At 44.9% G+C, this 22,681-nt stretch overlaps 1 protein-coding gene across 9 annotated transcripts in view; it reads right to left on the bottom strand.

Annotated features, from left to right (window-relative positions):
• Positions 1-8,312: 8,312 nt before the first annotated feature.
• The window catches only part of FUT10 (fucosyltransferase 10), a 16,004-nt gene continuing 1,635 nt past the window's right edge, over positions 8,313-22,681 (bottom strand). For 2 of the 9 annotated variants that reach the window (XM_032675390.1, XM_032675389.1), the window contains 4 exons: positions 17,583-17,786; positions 16,583-16,868; positions 10,470-11,305; positions 8,313-8,719 (listed from right to left, as the gene is read on the bottom strand). In XM_032675390.1, the coding sequence (XP_032531281.1) occupies positions 8,495-8,719; positions 10,470-11,305; positions 16,583-16,868; positions 17,583-17,663 (1,428 nt within the window). In that variant the 5' untranslated portion in view covers positions 17,664-17,786 and the 3' untranslated portion in view covers positions 8,313-8,494. Of the gene's footprint in view, positions 8,720-10,469; positions 11,306-16,582; positions 16,869-17,582; positions 17,790-18,214; positions 18,288-19,827; positions 20,022-20,476; positions 20,658-22,681 lie in introns of those variants that run through there. The other 7 variants (XM_032675386.1, XM_032675385.1, XM_032675384.1 and 4 more) reach the window with 7 other exon arrangements.

The following is a 22,681-nucleotide window of genomic DNA, read 5'->3' as shown; positions in this document are numbered from 1 at the left end:
TGTCTTTTGGGCAGGTGGGAAAGGGATGCTGGAACAGCTTCAGCATAGGGGCATAGATACACCACAGTAACCCTGCCCAAAAAAACTGGTCACCACCATCCTCCCATGATGACAACCCAGCATTTGCATTACCTACAGTCTTCTGTGTCCTGGTGATCTCACCAGCTCCCACACTGTGGGCTGGTGTTTCAAACATTAAGCCCTCACCCTAGATTTACGGTTATACTATTCTGATGATGTACAGCAACTTCTGAGTAGGATTACCTTACATTATGGTTGCTATGAGCCCCTTTGCAATGCCCTTGCAGTATGAAGAGGATCTAGTGACTTGTGTTTCATGCTTGGTTCTCTGTTATCAGGTTACTGGACAAATTTGCTGCTGGATGAAGCTTCAATCAGTTTTGATTAGTAATCCTACCAGCAATGGCACAACCTGGATCACAGTAGCAAAAGTGAGTTTGCTATTTGTGTGAACAAATTAACATCGTTATATACAGAGGTGGGACAGTGCACATACAGCCTCCCACTTAGTGCAGGGATGAGGTAGCAATAACTTCCACCATGCCTGGTGAGTTTTGAGAGTTCTTCCTACAGTAGCAGGGAAAGACCAACCCTTTTCTTCAAAAGGGAGTCTGAAAAACCCAGTAATAATAGCAAATTGTGTGGACATCATCTTCCATTTTCTCTGAGCTTGGCAGGCCCCAAAAAGGTGAGGTTTTTTCCAACAGTTCTTGTATCTGTGTCTTTCATTTGCACCCTAAAATTGGGTTTATGTCATGTATATAATGGTGTTTCCTACTGTAAGACACTGGATTATTACATTAATTATTGCCTCAGACCAACTCAAGTGTGGTGGGGGAGGGATGGCCACAGGGGGCCAGAGCACATAAAAGCAGCACCATGCAGCCATCATGTGGTCATGGCCCTGCCATGGACTCCTGGCAGCTGAATCTACGTTAGATCTGGGGTGGTAGCTACAATTCTTTCTTTTTCTCTCTCTTTCTTTACTTCTTCTTCTTCTCCTAACCTCCTTTCTTGATATTTGGGTAACTTAAAGCTTGATTTGCTAAGCTGTATGGGTTAGCATATTAGCATGCTAAATCATTGCTTTGTGAAATGCTTTATTTTGGCCCTTTAAACTTTTGCCAAGCTCCCTTATTTTCTAAAGTTTGGCAGTAAAAATGTGTTATTTGACCTCCTGAGAAACATGTGCAGCATCTTCTCCCATGCACTCTCTCAAGGTATTAAAAGAACTAAAGGCCCTTTCAACAGATCTGGCAAGAGGACCTTTGGAGCCTTATATATTTTCAAAGTAAAACCCCTTTGATGAGCTCATAACTCAAACCTGGAGTCTTACACCTATTTACCAGAAGCAGCACCCTGTTGGACAGGTTGGTTTTCTGCAGGGGTCTGAGGAGGGGCCGGGATTAAATTAAAATGTTCCACAGCAAGAGGGCAGAGATTTCCTTTCCTTTGGCCTTGTCCCAGGTGATATTTCAAGCCCTTGCTTCCCACTTTGAAAGAGTGGAGCCCAGCAAGCAAGAAGCACTGCTGAGCATGGAGAGAAACCCTCCCTCAGTGACAATGATCTCAGCAAAGCTGCCTTGCACACCTTAAGTGTTCCTTGTGCCTCAACATCCCAAGGGTCTGGGACCAGTTTCTCTGTGGCAGAGATTCACTGGAAGCTGGAGCAAGGCTCTTCAACCAAACTGAGGTTGGAGGGCATAGTCTCAAGCTGGACCAGAGGAGGTTTAGGTTGGATATTAGGAGGAATTTCTCCACAGAAAAGGTAATTAAACATTGGAATGGGCTGCCCAGTGAAGTGGTGGAGTCACCATCCCTGGAGGTGTTTAAGGAAGGACTGGACAGGGCACTCAGTGCCATGGTCTGATCGACATGATGGTGTTCCATCATAGGTTGGGCTTGATGAGCTCAGAGGTCTTTTCCAACCTAATTGATTCTGTGATTCTGTAAAACTGTAGTCACTCTGTCACACCACCCTCTGAGTGACCCACAACCAGCAGTGATGTCCCTGTGGTGCTGTCTACTGCCTGGATTCCTGGCCACATTTTGACTGTGGGCTTTGACTCTAGTCATCAGGCCAGACAGACTAATTCTGATCTCTCAGACAGGAGAAGGGTTTTTCATAATTCTAAGATTAAGTCTTTTTGGGCAATGAAGGGGTCTTTTTTTAATCAGTTTGAATCAACTTCAATTATTACCAGGTTTTTGTGTGTACTGCTCTCACCCCTGGAATGAATCACCTTGGGTTTCTGTGGTCTTTGTACAAAATACACAGCATGGAGAGAAAGGATATATTTTTGCTGACTCCAGGAAAATGATAAATGACCAAATGCATCCATCAGGCACAGAGAGTAATAGCTTCAAATGCAAACATCTGTTAGCAGCACATTTTAGTGCATTAATAATTTACATTCCATAGAAAGTTTAATTTATGCAAGTGAGAGTTTTGTGGCATAGTTTACAAAAGGCACACATGATTCTGGGGATAACAGATCTATAGCAAGCCTATGACTGCCAAGACTCCTGGTATCATCACAGTTTTTGCTGTACAGTTTGTACAGTGTCTTTCTCAACACACCTATGGCTGGGACTGGAGTACAGTACAAGAGCACTTATTTCCTCATCCATATAAAGAAAAAAAGGCCTTCTGAGGCTTACCCATGTTAAAGAAACACACAAAACTGCAAGATGTGCACAGAAAAACATTCAGAAAGGTTGCCAACAAAAGGGAAAAAGCACACATTTACCCTCTAACCCTCATGACCCTGGATCATTACTGATGCACTTTCACTCCGGGTTGCAGCTGCTGGACCTCAATCTGTCTCAGATCCAACCCTGCTCTGAGGACTGTCCACTGGAGGCCTGAGGACACCCCACCATCCAGAAGACACATGCTTGTGAGCCAGGAGCTGGCTTCTCTGCTGACAACATACAGCATTGAAAAGGAGACGAACAAAGCTGCCAAGCAGTCCCAGAGCTTGCAGCAAAGTCCCTTGAACAGAGATGGCTTTGCTCAGGCTTCCCCAAAACTGCTGTGTACAGCAGTTTTGTGTGAGCCTACTGTCCCACTCACTCCTCCCAGGCCAGGGAGTCAGGGGACCACAGATCTGCATACCCAGGGGACCCAGAGCCCAGGAAGGCTGCTCTCTATTGGAAGAGATCTGAAAGCAACATGCAGCCTCTCATCAATTAATGTGGCTTGTCGTGTATAGAAGATTAACAGACTGGCAAGTCAAATGCCCCACAGGTTAGAGATGCCAGGTGTTTACCCTGTGTCTGGGCAGAAGGATACAGCTTCTGGCTGTCTCTTTTGGTAGTGCTTTTCCCAGATTCTCACCTCACTCTGGGTTCGGGAGGTACAGCAAATGAAAGAAGTAGGAGAAGAAGGTAAACAGCTTGAGTGTGGCTTTGGAATGGGATTGGGAAAGCAAAATTGATTGGGCTTCATGAAGTTGATGATGCCCCAACTTCTCACAATATTTCAGGGGAAAAATCCTGGGTTTAAGAAGACAAGTTTCATGAGTGTTCTTCATTTTGCTTTAATCTGCAACTTTAGCAATCTTCAGGTCAGTTTTTCCCTGCAGAATATACGTACATATATTAAGCAAGATTGATTTCAAGACATTTGATTGATCAGATGCAAAATAAAGTCTCTATACCCTGTCTTCTTCCAAGGCCAGAGAGTTAAGAGATCAGCAAATGGCTGTAGGTTTTTAATAATTAATTCACTAACCACGAGCTTAGAAGACTAACTAAAAACAAGGTCTGCACATGAGGGTTCAATAACAATGGTTTAAAAACATGTAAGGGGAATGCCAGCCAGCAGGACACAGCAGCACATGTCCATACCACCCCACACTACCTCGCCTTCCGTCCTTCCTGCTGCTGCAGAAAGGGCACCTGTGAAGGGTAGTTCAGATGACCTCTCTCTTTCCATTAATCACACAGAGCAAGCCTGGATTTAACCCTAGTCTGGTTCTTTGACAGTCTCCACAGAGCTGTGCAGTACATGGCTCTACAATGCCAGTTACACAAGACCTCCCCACCTCACGCACATGCAGCAGCGACACACCTTTCTACAGAAGCACGAGCCACTCTCATTCTGTTTCACATCAGGCTAACACCACACTGCTGACAAAAGAGAGGAGCACGTGCTCTGCAAACGTGAGTTACCAGTGCTGGTTTTCTTTAATGCCTGCCACACGCCAAGAGTTTGGCTTTGTTTCTAAGTAAACGCTGGATGAGAGAGGGAAGCTGGGATTTCACTTCTGAAGCCCACAAAGCACAGTTGTGCACCCACAGCATAGGATCAAGGTTTGTCTTGCACTGAAATGAACACAGTCCTCCTTATGTTTCTTTAATCACTTCTTCAGTCATTGGCTTGCAGTTCATTTTATGGGGCAAATACTGGTTGTTCCTTTAATGTATTCTGAGGACAACAATCTAATATGATTTGCTGTATTAACACCCACACCACCAGGCCCTCCTAAAGCAAACAAATATGCAAAAATTAATCAGTCTGGGAAAGGCAGGTCAAGTGGCATGGCAGGAGAGGGAAAGCAAGGAGGAGACAGCATGGGAGGTAAAGGACAGCCCAACTGCACAGCTCTCTGCCATGACACAGGGCACTGCTGGGACATCGTTTAGAGCTCATGGGTAATGGTCAGGGGATGGGCAACCCCAGGGATGGTGTGAGGGCATCTGCTGCAGACAACCTCACCAGGAGGTGAAGCAACTCTTAGGCACTTGGAGAAAGCCTCTTGATGGCAGGACCAGGTGTTCCCAGGGGACTTTTCCCCCCCAGCAATAGCTTCTGGAAGGATCCCAGGCTGTGGCACAAAATGTTCTCTGGGAGTGGAGCCGATGGGGCAGCATCTCCACCAGGGTGGAGGGAATGCTGCCCACAGACAGAATACACAGGGCAAAGGGGTGGTGGAGGGCAGGGTCAGTGACAGACCAGCAATCACCCAGCAGGTCCACAGGGACGAAATAGATCGAGACAGAACTGCAACCAGGAATGGGCAAGGGAGAGCACAGCCTGCACAAGGACTTGTGACCTCAAAGGTAGCTCTTGGTGTGAGAGGGGAGGCCTCAGGTGAGGCTCCTCCCAGCTGCTTCTCATGCTCACCTTAGCTGTTTCCCTGCAGCCTGCTCCCAGGCATCACTGCACCAAGGCACAGCTTGCCTCAAGCACAGGCAGCCATAACCCAAGAAGGACAAGTTGGAGGCTCAGGTTTCTGATGCAGTGAAAATGAAGTGGACAAATGTGAGCAAATGTTTGCACCGAAAAAAATCCTCTTTTGTTTCCCTACACAACCAGATGTCATGGAGAACAGGAGGTACAGGTACATCAGAGGGAGCTGGTAGAAGGCAGTTCCCTTTTGTCTGTGCCTCTGTCCTAATTTTCCCCAGGGAGAGGGAGCAGGACCTTTAGGACCACCTCTTTCCTCAGGCTTTCCCAGTCCCACCAGTGAGATGCTGCAGATTCCCAGAGACACCTCCAAGCTGAACCAGGCATCTTCTGATGGGGCAGTCTGGTCTTGTGGTTTTGTACTTCAAATGCAAAAGTCACTGCAGCATCAGAGGCCACTAATATTTATGACCCCTGGGCTAGCTGATGGGTATGGGTTCAGTAATATTATTGTAAGCCTAGCAGGAACTGTCTTTGTGCCTTATGTGCCACTACAGGGGATATCAGGACAGGTTGTTATCACTGTGTAAGAGTTTGGGAAGCGTGCACTCATTCGTCTAGAATCAGCTCTTGTTGTTGGAACTATGGAGTTTTTCTCAGTTGTTTTGCTATTGTCTTTCTAAGGCAAAAAGCAACTGAAAAAGAAAGGACTGTGCCATCTAGACCATACATAAGTCTGCCAAAGAAACTGGATCTCTCTGTTGGCTAGAATTAAATACCTGTACATGGCAGGAAGGCTAGCAAATCTGATTTAAAAAAAAAAAAAAAAACAAACAAACAAAAAAAAACCAAAAAAAACCCCACACAACCTGGTCACCTGCTTCTGCTAATTCCTTCTTAGAGCAGTAGGGGGAGAAAAGAGATCAACTTAGAATTCACGATGGTCAGCCTTTCTTACACTTAATTAGCCTGCACAAATTCTTGCCCTAAGTCTCCCAGGGTGATGTTCACAAAGACTTCCCTCTACCCAGCACAGGAAAAAAGATTTCAGAGGGTGATTAAAGCCAAAGAGGCCAAACTGAGGTTGCTCTGAATTAGCTTGTGGGAACCAAGAGTTTATCGTGTAAAGAGAATGCACTTTGAGATGACTGACAATTATACCACAGCATCCCTTTAGGCAACTGCTCCAGAGACTAATCTTTCTGTTTTGTATAGCAGTGGACAAACATGTTACCTCTTCTGAAACACCTGCTGCTGACCACTTAAAATTTCAGAATGTGGGCTGCAAACCAGTTACTTCAGTCCTTCTTTCCCTCACACTCCGCCAAACTGAAATGAAGGATAATAATGCAATAAAAACTGAGATAAACATGCCTTATATCTTTGGATAACATCTGTGTACCAGACTGCTCAGGAAGCTCATGATCTGACAGATTCCATCATGGAAACAAAGGAAAAAATCTTCAGTTATGCAGCTCCTGAGGTCTTTAAAAAACATGGCTTGAGATTTTTGGCAAAGGAGATGGCAGACCACCACCAAAAAAAAAAAAAACAAAACCAAAAATAAACCAACAACAACAACAACAACAAATTAAAAAAAAATTAGTCCTTCACATTTCAAATACTCATCATCCTAGGAGATTTGAGAGTTCCTTTTGCAAATGTTTTGGGGTTTACGTCCAGCTCTTGGTCTCTGTTTAGGGAAGCCTCCAAGTCTGGTGTTAATGTCACTTTCCTGAAGGGTTTCATTTGTGTATCCTAGATATCATTTGCACTGCAGACCACTTGCAAACGAGTTTAAGACACAGATGCTGTGTGCCACACTGGCAAAACACTAGTGGTGAGAAATTTCAATGGGACTATTTTGCGTAATCAAAACTAAGTACATTTCTCGTGGAAACAATGACTGGTACTACTAACCAATACTATTAATAGTTTGTGGCCACAAAACTGCTCCTTCTGATGCTAGATTTAAAAGTAATAAAAAAATTCACCAGCTATTCATTGAGGAAATTTCTGGTGAGGAAACTTTTCCAAGGTAAGTAACTTTTGCACCTGAATTTCTTGGTGTAAATGCTATTCATATCCTTCCCTATTGCCACTATGTGGCTGTGTTTGAAAGATGTTTGAAAGAAATTTTAAAATAGCCTAGTACAAGGAACAATTGCATGGAAATTATCAGACACGTGAAAAACTGCCTTTCTGGCAATGTGAAGAACTCTATATTACTAGCTGGATTTGCCTGTGTGGCCATGCAGATCCTGTAGAGGTTGACTCCTCCATAGACTGAGGTTGAAAGTACTTGAGATAAAAACTGCAACAGTCTGCATACCAGGCAAAGGTGTATCCTTTGGCAAGTGATGACCAAGATCACGAAATTTTATTCTTTGTCAAAGTAATTTGAGATTTTCTCTGTTAAAACATGCAGGCTGCTTGCCTACTTCTCCTTGGGCCTACTACAGGCCTTTCAGCACTAATGGACTCTCAGTTTTATCCTTGCCCTTTCAATCATATAATTCCCTGTTTATACATGATACAAATACTATCCTCAGAATACAAATACATCATCAGAAAGGCAAGAAGGTAAGTCAGATTGAGGCCAAAACTATTTCTGGGGAGTAGAGATATTCATGTGTTCTGCTTATTTTTAGCAAAAGATGGTGGGTAAATCTGAGCCAGCACATTCTTCATTCAATCTGTCCCTGGCCACTAACAGATGGTGCTTCCTCATGCCAAGCACTAATGCACTTTACATTGGCACTCTGTGTCAGGACACAAAGCTCGCTAAGTCCCTGCTAATCCTACTGGTGCCAGGAAAATTGATAATAAACAACTAGCCAGGGACACAGTCCCAAGTTTTTACTCTACCTCCAAAGCAGCACAGAAGCTGTACCAGTGCAATGGTGTCAGCTGCTCTCCAGCTTGTGGCTATAAGTGAAGCAAAGGAGGGCCCTGGACGGTGGAAAAAGGGGTCCAGAGGCCATGCTGGTATGTATCTAAAGATGGAGGGAGATCCACCTGCTTCATGGCAACTAGCTGTCTGCCTAAAGCTGGGCTTTGAGAGCCCTGACAACTGGGGCCTTAGTGTTCACACATGTGAACTAATGGCAATTAATAATAATATAAAAAATTATATATATATATATATGTACACATATTACCTGGCAGTGTAATTTTATTGTTAAGCATTTCTTAGTGACCCTTGAGCACCGAACAGATCAAATTCAGTCTTACAGGTCTACTTGCTATGGCTACTAATCCTAAATGATAAGGTCACTAACAAAAGAAAATTTCACAGACTCCTCTGAGGAGCTCACTCTGTTTTACAGGTCGTTGCGTTTATTCTTTGAATACAAGCATCCAAAATTCTTCAGCTGTAAAATTCCTGTTCCTTTCCACCAAGTGTCTCAGTGCCGAGGCTTCTTTCTTGGATTGCTCGAAGCTTGGTATCCACAGCTTTTGGAGAGAAGTCCAGCCAGGGTTTGAGGATGAGAACCGGAACGCCTCTGGTTTGGGGCAGCTCAGATGGTTAACCTGAGCCTCCCACCTCCGGGGCAGCCATCCCTGGCAATGGAGACAAATCAGAGGGGTTATTCAGGGACCCATGCAAACAGAGAAGAAAGGTGCTATGTCATTAGTAAACTATCAAAGCACGTCAGTCACACTTTCCTTCCATCTACAGGCTCTGACCATGTCCCTGTGGATGTCACAGGGAAAGCCCTCTCCAAAGTGTCTGGGACAAGGTCATTCACACTGACAAGAGCCTGAATCTCAGATAATGCAAATGAACAGCATCAGCCCATCCAAACTAAAATTCTAAGGCAAGGAGTTATATTTTCATCATTATATAGTTTTCACCTCATATATGCACACACTTAATGATATATATATTTTTAAGGAGAAAAATCAAGCCATGAATCTGACCAGGAGAGCAAACGGCTCTTCATCATCTTATTGACTAGAGAGCCACAAAAGCATGGGGAAGGAATACCTGTACCTAAACTATTCCATACTTTTCCATCGTTGTATTCCTAACTCAGAGAGAGGATATCTGTCCAAATTTGCATCAGCTTCAAACAGCAAAGTCTGGTTAAATGTAATGCTTACCAGCTTGGATTTAGCTTTAGCTCACCTTAGTAACTTCAAATGTTTCCTTCATCTTCCTTCTACTGGTTGACCACGTAGTGCATTGCTCAGACTGTGATCAGCTAAAATACAGCCTAATTGGCTGTAGGATACCAAAGGCATTGACCAGTTCAATTACTGGACACAAAAAGGGGGGCTTTTGATTCATGCTGATAACTGAGCTTGTGGAGAGTTTAAAAAGCAGCTAATGACCCTTTGTACGTAAACCTGGAAACCTTCATGGAATGTGGCAATTACACTGACAAACTCAGAAAGATATACAGTGAGAATTTTTAGCTTCAGTCTAGTTCCAAGTAATGCTCTGTTTACACCACCCAAATCCCCCACAGCTGGTAGCCTCAGACAACTGAACAGCTCATGGTGTCTTTGAAAAGGCCTTCTGGTGGCATGGCTGTCACCCCTGCAAGACTGCTGGGCTCTCAGTTCTGGGCTGCCTGGTAAGACACCCATTACTAGCTAGTCTCCTATCAGCGTAATTTCAAAAGGATTAGATTAGGAGGAAGAGGTCCAATTCCTCTCACAAACACAGAGTCTGGCTTAAACATGGACATTTCAATGTTTAGTCACCAACTGTGGCCACAGACAATGGCATGTTGTCACTATAGGTTTGAACGTACCCACATGTGTGCAGAACCTGACAGTCACAGAGACAGATCTTAAGACAGATCTTAGACAGGGCTCTCTAGTCCAGTCCTCTCTTCCAAACAGGTGTTTGGATATTAGATACAGGTGTATCTAATTGCCTAGGGCAGAACTGAGTTGAGTCTTAAAACACCTCCAAGGACAGAGATACCACAATCTTTCTGGGCAACCCGTTTCCAAATGTTTCAGGTCATCTAAAAAAAGGCCAGCAAGTTAGGCTACTTTCTGCAGCCTGAAAAAAACCCTCCTTCCTGAACAATTCAAGTCTTTGGCTGAAGTGACCACCAGCTCAATTGTCGATGTGCATGAGCTCAAGCACTGCAGCACTCTGAGGAAACACGTGCTCTGGTTGCACACCCACACCTTCCACCAACACCTTTTTACATGAGGATGCACAAAACAATGGCACTGGAATACCAGTGGCTGTCAGCTGGCCAGAAAACTGGCAGCCGAACTTCCTGGGACAAATCTGACCCTAGTGCCACTTTGAAGCCCCTCTGAGACACAATGACAAATTCACACGTACCTTTTCTTTCCGTCTGATGTTTTCCCACACTCTGTTACACACCATGCACTCAAAGGCGTCAATGTAATTGTCCTGGGTGATATCTTGCACTCCCCACTTGCGTTCCTTCATTGCTGTAAGCAGCCTTGGGTTGGAAATGTCCCCTTTCAGTTTCCACTGTAGGTAGGACTCGTACTCTTCATCATTTCTATCCAGTGTTTTGATATAGTGGGCCAGCTCCCGAGGGTGTGAAAAACTGGATACCAGGATTGCACTCCTGTTACTAGGAAGCCAGTCTACAACGCTGGGAGACCCAAAGTACACTGGTACCACTCCCAGCTTCAGCGGCCGCCAGAGTTTTTCAGTGATATAATCTTCACAAACAGAATTTTCAAAAGCAAGAATGAACTTGTACTGTGCCAGTATTTTTAAAAAGTCCCCATCATCCATGGTAGATGGATTTCTGAGATGCTGAGGAAGGTCTCTGTTATGCAGACATTCCCCATAAGAGTCTACTTCGATGTGGCACATCAGCTCACGCACATAGCTGTCCCGATCAGAAGGGGGGTCGCAGTCGGACTGCACGTACACAAGTGGTGCAAGTCTCTTCCTCAGGATGTTTTTCATCTGCAGGGGGATCATGAACCTCAAGGACTTCAGGACCTCTACACCCTCAAGGTACTGAGTGGTCAGCGGCAGGTGAGAATGGCGGCTAAATGTTGCAGTGTGGTTGAATAAGGTGATGGTTGCTTCATGGAAGAGTTTGTAGTTGTTTTTTGGTGACTCTTCATGGAAAAGGGCCCAATCGTGATATTCTTTACGAGGGAGGGGCAAGCTGTCTATATTGAAGTCGGTACCTAGAAAAAAGCAGTGTTCATTCTGACAAAGAAATCTGGTTTTAATTTAGTACCAGCTCTACAAACATCACATTTCTGACATTAAAAGGCAGTTGTTTCAAAAAGTGCAATCATGCAAAGACACAAGAGTGTAACGCCAGATAAAACTGAATTTCTCAGCAGAAGAATCTAGAAAAGGGGGATCAGTATGTAATATTAGATGTGTTTTCCTTTCATGTCATATTAGTTTAAAGGCCTCTCACTTCAAAGGATCACTAGGAATTTTTTATTTTCATGCACTTAAATGAGACTAGTTGAGATGCTTAATAATCCCCTGGATCTCTAAATAGGAGAACAGAGGTATTTCCTCTATGATGTGAGGACATGGTTCCTGCAAGCTCAATTTGGTTCTAGCAGCAAAACAACAAAAGGGATGCTAAAATATTGGACAGGGCTAAGGAGAAAAAGTACAAGAATGACTTCAAGTTTTGGAAAGACATTGTACTGTAGAGACTTTGAAAGCCAAGCTGTTAACTTATCAAAGAGAAAATTAAGAGGTGACGTACCACAGCTGCCTTCCAGATACATAAAGAAGTAGCTTCTGGCAGAAGGCAGCTCCCCAAACTAATGCCAATAGTAGAAGAAGAACCATGTCTAAACTCTTAAAACAGACAACCACGGAACAACTTGGGAAAACTGTGGTAGAAGCTTTAGGACAAACCTAGAAGATTTTTCTCAAAGCCTGGTCTGTGCAAAGCTGAGTTGAAAATATCAGCTCATGAATCTGACTCTCACTCTCCCTTCAGCACCACTGCACTACAGTTGTATACTTAGCCTTATTGCAGATTAAATGCAAAGTTGCTGAATCTCTGTCAAGATACTTCCTTGCTGTCTTATAAATGCATCTGGTTTCCATTTAAGTAAAAGCACTGAATACAGAAAACTTTTAATATGTATTTTTAAGCAAGAGAAGTTCAAAAACTGAAACAAACACTGAACAGCTGTCTTAGAAAAGACCACAGATCCTTATCTTTGGACAAGCTACTCTACCATCTGTGGCAATCTAACCTTTGTTTAGCAAACTCTGTGGTTGACTGCATCTAGGACAATTGGGAACATGATGTCTTAAGCAAGCTGTTCTCAAAGCAACTAAGGGGAACGGCCGGGTAAGAAGCAGATTCTGTGGAGGTGGGGTAATGCTTTCCTGATGCCAACTTCTGCTGCACAGCTGTGCAGACACAAGAAGCGGGGTGAAAGAGCAGTCATATCCTAGAGGGGGCTACAGGCCACCAAGGACCCAAAAGCACTCCTGACTCTTTTCAGGAACTCTCCATCAGAAGACAGAGCATGCCTCATAGCGTTGCATCAGACACAAAGAATTCCCATCCTGGGGAGGGATCTAGGAGTTCCCATCCTAGATGAATTCTCTGTTTTGAGGGCCCCCACCCCCAACAGATAAAGACTGTGACCCTCCACCCCCATGAAGGACATCAAAACTGCAACAATCAGATCTCATCACTGGATCCATCAGAAGTTCTATCTTTCCTCTCCACTATCTACTCTTATCTCTTCCTTCTGTTCTCCTCTTTTCCTTACACTTTTTTCTTCATGAAATTTTTATACTTATACAGAAAAGAACCAAAACAGCCACATACCTCCTTTCCACTGCAATTAAACTGTTTTAAAATAAACCTGGCTCATATATACACACCAGTCATTCAGTTTCATTTCACTCTAATTCACCCCAGGGGATTTATAAACAAAAGCTCACTCACCCTGCCTCAGAGGTGAAGTAACATAACATCATAACATCATCTCAGTCACACTTCTAACTTTTCACTTTCCATTCTACCCTTGACTTCAAATCACTGATGGTAAAAAAGAGGGTACTAGCAAAACTCTTACACAGAACATTGATCTAAAAACCAAAATACAATAAAAAAAGGCCACACCCAGTGGCCTTTGCAGCTGCATGAGCCTGCTAAGATGACTCCAAGGATGACCTTATAAAACCAATGTAAGACTTCACTACTGCAGTGAAGACAAAAGCTAGCTGTCAGTAACAAAAACCTCCTATAGGGCAAGATCCTTCAAAGGCATCAAGATGGGGTTTTTCAGGGCCACTAAGTATTTGACCTTCCATTTTCCACTCAACTGGTCCCAAGCCCTCAACACTAGTAGGATGAAGGTCTGTGCCATTCAATGCAAAATGCTATTTGCTTATTCTGTTTTTGATGTGTTATAGTGATACAAGAGGGTGACAAAAACTGAAAGTGAATCAAATTCTCACAGAGAAGTTTATAAGGTCTATCTGGTTTTGAAAACACTTCATTCTAAGTGATGCCAAGAAGAGAAGCAGCAGTGCACACTGACAATAATGAAATGCTGTGGGGTGAAACCATAGCACTTCAGCTCAGACTCTTGCAAGGGTTCTCCCTCTTTAAAGTAGCATTGCAGAGAAGAGAAGGGGAAAATGCAGGCAAGAATGAGAGAAAGACAAAAAGGCAACATGTAAAACTTACTAACTAGAAGACAGTTATGTTAGGCAAAGGAGAAACCTAAAGAAAGAATGCACTATACAATCACAGAATCATTTAGGTTGGAAAAGACCTCTGAGGTCATCGAGTCCAACCTTGGACTGATCACTACCTTGTCAACTAGACCATGGCACTAAGTGCCATGTCCAGTCATTTCGTGAACACTTCCAGGGACAGTAACTCCACCACCTCACTGGGCAGTCCACTCAAACATTAAACAACCCTTTCCATGACAAAATTCCTTTTAATGTCCAACCTGAACATTTCCTTGTGCAGCTTGAGGCCATGTCCTCTCGTACTGTTACTTCTCCCTGCCTGGCAGAAGATGTCATCCCCACCTGGCTACAGTCTAGTTGTAGAGAGTGATGAGGTCTCCCTTGAGACTCCTCCAGGCTAAACAACTCCAACTCCCTCAGCCACTCCTCATAGGACTTACCCCCTAGACCCCTCCCCAGCTCTGCTGCCCTTCCCTGGACATGCCTCAGCACCTCAATATCTTTCTTGAAGTGAAGGTCTAGAACTGGACACAGTACAGATCAGAGCACATCAGAATGACAGACTCTAATACAGCACTTAATCGTTCCCAGTCCAGCAAGAAAACAAAAATTATTAAAGGGAAGATACCATCTGCATGTTCCCTATCCCATGAGATGAAGGAAATAAAGGAGCATACAATGGGATGAAGGAAAAAGCACTATAAGACTAGAATTATGAGCAATTTCAACTTCCAAACTATTACTTTGTAAATCTTATGTACGTGGCAAAGTGTGGAAGTGACAGATACATGCTGTTATGAGAAATTCTACATTTTAGGAGACATCTTTCCTTCAGGAATCATGGTCCAACACACAACGCTCCAGCACAGAACAGCTGGACATCCTCCTCCCTTAGGAACAACACCCCTGAGGCTCTGACAGATCCAGCTCATGCTGACTCAGTCATATTGGCAGCTCATGCTGAACACAACACTCTGTGAATTATGTGACACTGAAAAGGTGGAACTGGGAATCCCTCCCAAAAGCAGAGACAAAGTCTAGCAAGTGGATGCCACACCTCATTTACAAACAGGAGGAGGTGGCACTTGCCAAAGGCACCGCCTACACCTAGGGGCTTCCCAGGCCAGGATTGTAAGCCAGGACAAGATGTAGAAAAGCTGGTGTTCCTAGCAAAGCAGCTGTGCTGGAAAACATCCGAACCCCACATTTTTGCACGGTGTTTTTCCTAATCTCTGGATCATTCTTCTCTTTACTAGCCTACTGACCAAAATTAAAGCACCTTCTTTGGAAGGGGAAACTGTGCTCTGATCCAGCCATAGCATGGAAATTCAGATATTCAAGTCTTCACTCAGCAGGCTGTTTAGATGGAAATTCTGTAACAGTAAGACATGCCTTTTTGCAGGGTCACAGCTCAGTGCATCAAGGAGGTGGGGGTGGGAGAGAGAGGGATGGGGAGAGAAAGAAAGACAGAGAGAAAAAGTCTCTCTCTCTGGGTTTTAGCATTGTGAGATCATTTACTGCGGTTTAAAAATAAGTTACAATTTTGCATATTTTGACACTTTCCTTTACACAGTCCATAGCCACCATCACTAGAAAAAGAAGGAAAAGAAACACTACAGGAAAAGTCTTTTTCCCAGTGAAAGTATACTGTGTCCACAAGCCTGCTAAAAATGAAGAATAACAGTCTTTTTAATGCTGAAACAGACAGACAAAATTACTATCAGAGACCAAAATCACCAGACTTTACAGCTTCCTGTGATGCAATACAGCTTTCCTTGTCTTTAATTGGGTCAGCTTCTCATTCCTTTACTGTTATTCCTTTGCTTTCATGCTTGACCACTACATTATCAATTGACAAAGCTGACCTACTTGGAGGTCTGAAAAGATTAGTCATGAGAAGTTTTTGGTTCACTGTTAACAATCAAGTGAAAGGCCCTTCTTTCCTATATTTCCAGTTCACCTGTATTCTGACTGAGTGAATGAGATTCAGGACCCTGTTTTATTTTGTTTTGTTTCCAAACAAAAGATTTGAGCCTACCAGTCAGAGGAAAAAATTGAATTTATTTTTCCACCTAAAATTAATTTTTTTCTTTCAAAAGCAACCAGGTGGGGAAAAAGAACAAAACGAATGAAGCAAGGTCTACTTTTAAAAGATGCATCTTTTGTGTTTTGTAGATTAACTTTACAGTAAATGTAGTGGGAAGTTTCTGACAGAGTCAGAGCAGCTCAGAAGGTTGCACTAGCTGCTGCTCCCTGTGCAGAATCAATAGGTTTCTTTCACTGCTTTCCATTTACAGTCTACTAGCAATCTCTCGGCACATGAGGCAGGGGAGTTGCACTGTTACCAGCAAGGGCATCATTTTTAGACAAAAGACTTGCACAAGTGCAACAAAGGCCTTGCAGAACCTCTGCTAGGGGTGACAAGCCAGAAGACTGGAAAAAGCTGGCTTGATCTCAGACTGTCTTTAAACGCCTTGGCAACTACATGAAATTAATTGTCTTTTCTCCCATGAACAGGGAGTACATGTGATTGGAAAGCAGTATGAGACAAGGCATCAGTCACCCCACAGAACGTGTACAGCCAGTTTTCAGAGTACTTTTTCTGAGAATGTGCATCTCTGGATGGTATTTAGCACTAGGCACAATTTAGTCCAACAAGCTGCATAAATTTCCTGTTCTGTCATTGCCACTTAGAATATTTAATCTCCAAAGGAAAATAACTAAGCAGGAGAGAAAGCTATTCCTTTAAAAAGAAATATTCTTACCATAGAACAGAAAAGCCCTTGTCATGTGATCGTGCTGGTAGGTCTTGTTGATAGTAAAGAAGCAAAAATCCTCTCCACACTGACCCAGTCTTCCTGTCTCTCCAGTCAGGGGAGACCACCAGACCAGGACAGGATAGTGATTTACATTAGACTCTGCCTTGAAGCTGCTGAGAAGTTCCTGCTTCTTAAGCTGAAAAGTGTGTCCCTCCACAGGCTTTAATGGGCCACTATGTAAACTGGAGATAACTGACACCTTGTTCTCTGAATTGCCGAGTTCGGTGATAACCTTCAGGGAAATAAATACACATATCACAACATGTCACTGTCACCAGCCAGGACATCTGCCTGACAAATCAGAATTTAAGCATCAGGCATTAAGTCCGTATGTGAAGTTTCTGTCAATCAAATCACATGCATTTCACTGACTGCAGCCACCATCCAGGTGATCTTATGTCAGAACAGCAAAAGCTTTACTTTGAATTTGTAACGAGGAGGCAGGAAATACATTTCTATACTGAGATATGGCCACATCAGATATGATTTAACAACACAACTTCTGCTTTCTCCCTGGAAAACGCTCAGAACAAAGGACAGCCATTCAGTAGTCAGGTCTCTTCTGGTAGTTGTTAAAAAAAAACCATAAAGTTTTCATGTCTCCATGGGTCCAGCATTGCCTCCCCTGCCTAATGAGTTCAAACACAGGGAGGCAATGCTGGATGGAGGCAATGTAACATGGTATATAGTATGTTGCAACACTCCTGAGAAATTCCTCCAAGATCCAAGGAGCTCTACAAGAGACATGTTCTCTGTGTAATGTCACTTCTGGAGTCAGCTACTGCCACCAGGCCAGTGTTGCTGACAGAGCTTCTGTAAACACTCCTGTTAAAGCACGGACTAGCACATAAAATGTCTGTTGCCTTCAATGTTCTCTCTCATCTGACAGAATTGTGTCCTGCTTTGACAGCAATCTCATGCATACCCCACCCCCTTGCCCCTGTACCTGGAGTGTCACCAGAAGGAAAAAGGCAGCTGCAAAACAGAAGCAAGATGCCCACAGTATCCTCCTCTTCACCCTAATCATACTGCACTACCAGGTCAGCCAGAGAAGTTACAGCTTGGCATTGGGAAGGTCAGCTTGTCTGAAGTCTTCAGCCTTTGCTGCAGGGCTTTCCCATTTCAACCTTACTGCTCTTCATGGTGACTGCTGCTGAAAAAGAGTAGAGCATCAACAAAGACTGCTTCTCGAGCTCAGTGGTTAGTCTGATGTCTACCCATAGCTTTCCGTAGGTGCCAGAGCCACATTTTGAGCCAGGTACCCAGGAAGCAGTCTGCACAAAACAGTGCTCTTGCTCACATGGCCCTCATCTACTCTCCCTGTGGTCATCCTGGGGAGATCCTCTCTGAGCAGGGTAACACATCCTCTCACCCTTGCAGTCAGCGCAGAGAAATGCTGATGGTCGTGGGTCAGTCTTGTGTGAGGAGAGCACCTATATTCCTGAGTTTCCAGATGTCAAACTCTGCTGCTTTTCAGCAGACGCATTAACAGGGGAGCAGTGGAAGACTCTCCTTCCCTGGGCAAGACCTGAAAATGCTCCTGGAGAAAGCACAGAACTACCTGGCCTTGGGACTTACTACACTGTGGTCTTCTGGGACTTCTCTTCACGAGCATATGGAATGCTTGTGCAAGATGCTCTGTGTCCAATGCCTAGAGAAAGTAATGACACAGTACACACACACAAACTCTCCCCACATCTAAGAATATTTCAATTTAACAAGTTCCTCTTTCCCAGTAATCTACATCTGTGCTGGTCTGCCTCTCCTCAAATAACTCTTTCCCTTCCCTTATGCTTTTTTTAGTTTTCACAGAGCCCTACTGTTTTGCTGCATGATGAATATTACTGTGTGAAAATCCCAGCTCCTGGCAACTGAAGTTGCAAATTCCAGCTTCATCTCAAAAAAAAAAAAAAAAAAAAGGATGGTAGAAAGATAAGACTCTATCACTCAACACAGAGAAGTAAAGTTTGAAAATGTGGGTATTCTGAAAGCTCAAAAAGCAGAAACACACACAAAATGTTTAATAAATTGCTATTTTTAAACTCCTCTCTCTCAGAGATATGCCTCTTGTAATTTATGCTGGTTTGCCTGCCAACTTTCCTCCCATTCTAATCCCAATCACAAAGTTTCACAACCCTGACAAAGACAGATGGATCTCCAACCTACTGCCTGCTGTAGAAGTATCACTGTGGTTCTCGCAGCTAAAGCCAAAAAAACCATTCTGCTTCTGCTTCCACTGCCACATCAGTTCATCCCTTCCCCTCAAACATCAGAAAGGCCTCTTTAGTAAAAGATCACATGAAACCCTGCTGTGTGAGTTCTGCTCTGCACAGGCCTTACTTCTGAAGGTCTGTGTGGGTGCAATAGTGCAGGTTGCCAGTTAAGCTCTTCTCAAACCAGGCAGGATCTTCTGCAACCCTCTGCACCTTCTGTGCCTCCAGCAGTATAGCCAAAAAAAGGGGCACCAGGAGGGGAAGGAGCTGAATTCTGCCCACTGCTGTGTCGGTGAATATCTGCTCAAGGCACACCCTGGAGCTGAACAGTACCTTTAACACCACATCTTACCCTGTGCGTGGCAAAAGGTAAGACTCTGATGACCCACTGAATGCTGCCCTACCCCCTGCCCTGGTAAAAGAGTAGTAATCGTCACATTTTTAGGTATTGTTCTGAGGTTGAACTGACCCACAGCATGGGTGCACTGTACCTACTGACCCAGGGTACCGCACAGAGCCATGGCTTCATTCTTGTGTCTGTGGTGCCCAACACGCAGTACTTCTGCCCAGTGGTGCGGGGTGGTGCGTACTTGGAGTGGGCCAGGCAAGGCTCCATCCCGCCCCAACTCCACTGACAAGGATGACCTTGCACGGCTTTCCCACTCTGGCCCACTCCTCAGGCCGAGCGGAGGCCCTGAGGACTCCATGAAATACAGATAAATCACCACGCCCTGCTGCCCTGCGGGAGCAGCAGCTCCCTGCAAATCCTTCCAAACTTCCTGCCAGCTCTCCCTGCAGCCTCTCCTTCCAGACCTGTCTTGCCGCAGTTCCCTGGGCCCAGCATCCCAGCTAGGGTTTTGCCTGCTCCCCAAAACGCTGCCCCTTCCCTTCCGGAGACTCTGCCCGTCCCGCAGCCCCGGCCCTGCTCCCCGCCCGTGGGTCGGGCATCCTCGGCCGGGGGCCCGCCGCTGTACTCACCCCGAGAAAGTCGCTCCCGCCTCAACGCCGCTGTCCCCCTCCAGCTGGATCTGAGGGGGTTTGGGGTGTTTTGTCGGGGTCTTTTTAACTTTCAGTTCGTGCCCCCTCTTGGAGCGCGGAGGGGGGGCGGGCGCCGGGCGGGGGCGGTGCTGCTCCGCGCCTCCCTCTGCCCCGCCGCGGGGGCGGGGAAGGGGGGCAGCTCTTTTCGGGGACCCCAGGGCCCTGTAGAGGGAACGCGCAGGGCTAATCGGCCTGAGAGCGCCATCGCTTCCACCCGCCCGGCTGCTATTCTGCAAACCCCGCACTGCAAGACCTCACACGATCGCCAAAATAAATCCGGCCCCTGTCACTGATTCCTACAGCTGTTCGCATAATCGCGCTCTTTGCGGTTTTATTTTCTTTTACAACAGTGCCGGTGCTACCCTGACGGAGACTTTAGATTGTCTGCCTGAAGCTAGCGGGCTGTCAGAAAAAGAAATGCGTCATGGCAGCTGGGAAGCCCCGAAGAGCCAGGAGAGCCGGCCCGCGCTGCCGAGGGAACGCATCCCTCGTCCCTCTGGCGCGGAGCTGCGGCACGCATCCCGCAGCTGAGACCATGCCTTGCTTCCAGCCTTGCCAGGGCGTCCCCCGCGGGGCCGCGCGTACCCACCAGGGGAAGGGTCCTGTCTGCCCGCTCGGGGCTCCCTGCGGCTGGGAGCCACTTTATGCACCGTTTGCTGTTTGTAGATGTTTACTCTGACAGGCTGGTTCTGCTAGCCCAGGGCAGAGGCGGTATTTATCCACATGATACGGACGTACATGTTGATACATGTTTGGTTTTGTAATTCTTCTATCTCATACTTACACATTTGTATTAATGCAGAAATACCTGATACCTATACACTTCTTCATAGGTACTTCTATTTATACACAAACACTTGAAATTGAGGTGTCTGCAGTTTTTAAACCAGATGTGGCAGGCAGAGAGGTGCAAGGGGGTGATTACCTGAGGGAGTGGAAGAAGCAAGAATTCCAGAGGAGGCAGAAGGGACACTTGATGTGCCTCAGTGTAAAATCATGACTGATAAAAGCTGTGCAAATGTTATGTACACAACTCATCTCCTTACTCTGGGTGGCTAATGCCTATAGTCTTCTTGAGAGGCTCAGAAGTGTACCCAGCAGACAGCCTGAATCCAGCCCTCAGTGACCCCTGCCACACCAGCTCTGTCCCCCTTTTCACCACAGCTACTCTTGCCAGCAGCACCATTGGAGCACCTCTTGCTGCACATACTGCACCACAGAACTCTGATTTCTCTCTGAACTACCAGGCTCCTCCTAAGATGAAAACCAGCAACGGACACTGCAATGCTGGTACATGCAGATTTACTTTTCTTCCAGTCTTTGTTTAGTGATTCATCACGGCTCTTGTCCTATTTGTTGCTTCCTCACAAAGGTTCTAGCTGCTGGAGTCATAATTTTAAGTAGAAGCTTTCAGTTGGGGTTTTAATACTATCTTCGAAGTGTAGTTACAGATATTTGACCTGTAACATGAAGATCTCCACTGGCTCTAAGCCATGAGGCATGCAGCAAGAATCCCCAGAGTTATTTTGTAAAGCAGATCCGTGCAAAGGCAGAATCCTGCTTTTGCAGGCCTGACTAAGGCTTTCAGAGTGCCCAGAGGCTGTGAGGACTGATGAGACTTCATGGCACAATGAGTGTGTAGTTCAGTAAATTTAATGGAGTGGTCGGAAATGGATCAGAAGCCTGGTACAGTTTATGGAAGGATTTGCTATGAACCCACTGGGTTTTGGTCTGGCCCATAATTTTAAACTCAGTCATACTCTTGGCTTTCACATTTCCTTAGTTGGCAGACTCCTAAGTTGCTCTCATGAGGATACAACTTGTTTGTAACACATTTCAGCTTCCTTCAACAGGGTTGACTTTGTCAGTTACTGTCCCTCAAGCCTTTAGAAGCAGTCCACAGATCCAACAACCCATAGGTTCAGACTGAAAATGCAGAAGCTAGTGCTTAGGGCAGTGGGATAGCTGTACTATCTGCTATCTGCCCCATACCATGGGCAAGGTATTCTTGGACCAGCTCCATCCAGTGGCTGGCATTAGAGAAGCTCTTTTTTTTTTTTTTCCTTGTCCTGCTATGCCACTCTGAGGAAATAAGCTCCTATTGCAGGATCTGGCCTGTCTGTAACCAATGTTAAATAGCTGGCAAAGATGATACCAGAATAAACACTGGCAGGGGCACATCGTCACATATTCATTCTGGAGGAAGCACAACCAAAAAAAACCCCAACTGTTGCTCAAACAGCTGAGCTAATAAACCAGATTTCTTAAAGATCTGTGTCTCAAGTGCCCTCTGTCCATGGAGAGCTCTTGGTATCTAACAAACTCGCAATGCAACTTTTCTCTCCATGGGTCAGGAACAGCAGCTTTTCTTTCTGCTCTGTCTCTTTCGAAACAGGATTTACTGCCTTTGAGGTTTCTCTCATTCATATGTACACATTCTGTCTGATAGGTTTATAATATACTTTGTGTTTCTTTTTATGCCCATCTTAGTTTTTCCTCTCTTTTTTTTTTTTAGTGTTCTGCATTTTAGAACTTTTTTCTTTCACTTAGATATTGCTGGGTATCCTCTCTGTTTCTAGAGATGTCCATTTCCTTTCTGTTCTATTCATAGTCCTGTTACCTAGGGTAGCTTTTCCGTAGATTGCTCTGGTCTTTACCCTCCATTATGATACTGCTATACTCTATATTACTGTAACACCCAGAAGCAACAACCACGCTATCCACTCCAAAGAGTCACTGTAGAAACCTCCTGGCAGGAACAAATGAAGTCCCCAAGTGCACTGTTAAAATAGGG

This window comes from Chiroxiphia lanceolata, chromosome Z, assembly GCF_009829145.1.
Source record: "Chiroxiphia lanceolata isolate bChiLan1 chromosome Z, bChiLan1.pri, whole genome shotgun sequence".
Lineage (NCBI taxonomy): Eukaryota > Metazoa > Chordata > Aves > Passeriformes > Pipridae > Chiroxiphia > Chiroxiphia lanceolata.
This window is presented reverse-complemented; position numbering and strand designations above follow the sequence as displayed.